This window comes from Penaeus monodon, chromosome 24, assembly GCF_015228065.2.
Source record: "Penaeus monodon isolate SGIC_2016 chromosome 24, NSTDA_Pmon_1, whole genome shotgun sequence".
Lineage (NCBI taxonomy): Eukaryota > Metazoa > Arthropoda > Malacostraca > Decapoda > Penaeidae > Penaeus > Penaeus monodon.
The window spans coordinates 31,543,926-31,544,253 of NC_051409.1; the positions used below are offsets into that span (position 1 = coordinate 31,543,926).

Below are 328 nucleotides of genomic sequence, written 5' to 3' on the forward strand. Positions count from 1 at the left end.
AATAATTACGATATATATAAAAAAAAAACTTTTTTTCTATTTCCCCCCAAAAAAAGGACTTCAATGGACATAAATTCCGTGCTGTGACCTTAGTCTACGAACCTTTTAGCTGCTACGAGAAAACTGACGACCTAATTATCCCAGCGGACAATTGCGTCGACAATAACATGTTGAGGGAAATCGCTATAAACCTAAACTTCACCTACGTCTTCGTGGAACCAAGTGACGGCCAGTGGGGACATCGCCTGGATAATGGGAGCTATACAGGTAGGATGGAAAATGACGTTGGCTTGTGGTGGGTTTGCTTGGGGTTAAAGGTATGGCGGAA

The 328-nt window shown here is 42.4% G+C and overlaps 1 protein-coding gene across 1 annotated transcript in view; it reads left to right on the plus strand.

Moving 5' to 3' along the window:
* Positions 1-328, plus strand: part of LOC119588952 — an 18,590-nt gene that overhangs the window by 9,362 nt on the left and 8,900 nt on the right. The window contains exon 6 of the mRNA XM_037937561.1: positions 57-267. Coding sequence (XP_037793489.1) covers positions 57-267 — 211 coding nt within the window. The remainder of the gene's footprint in view (positions 1-56; positions 268-328) is intronic.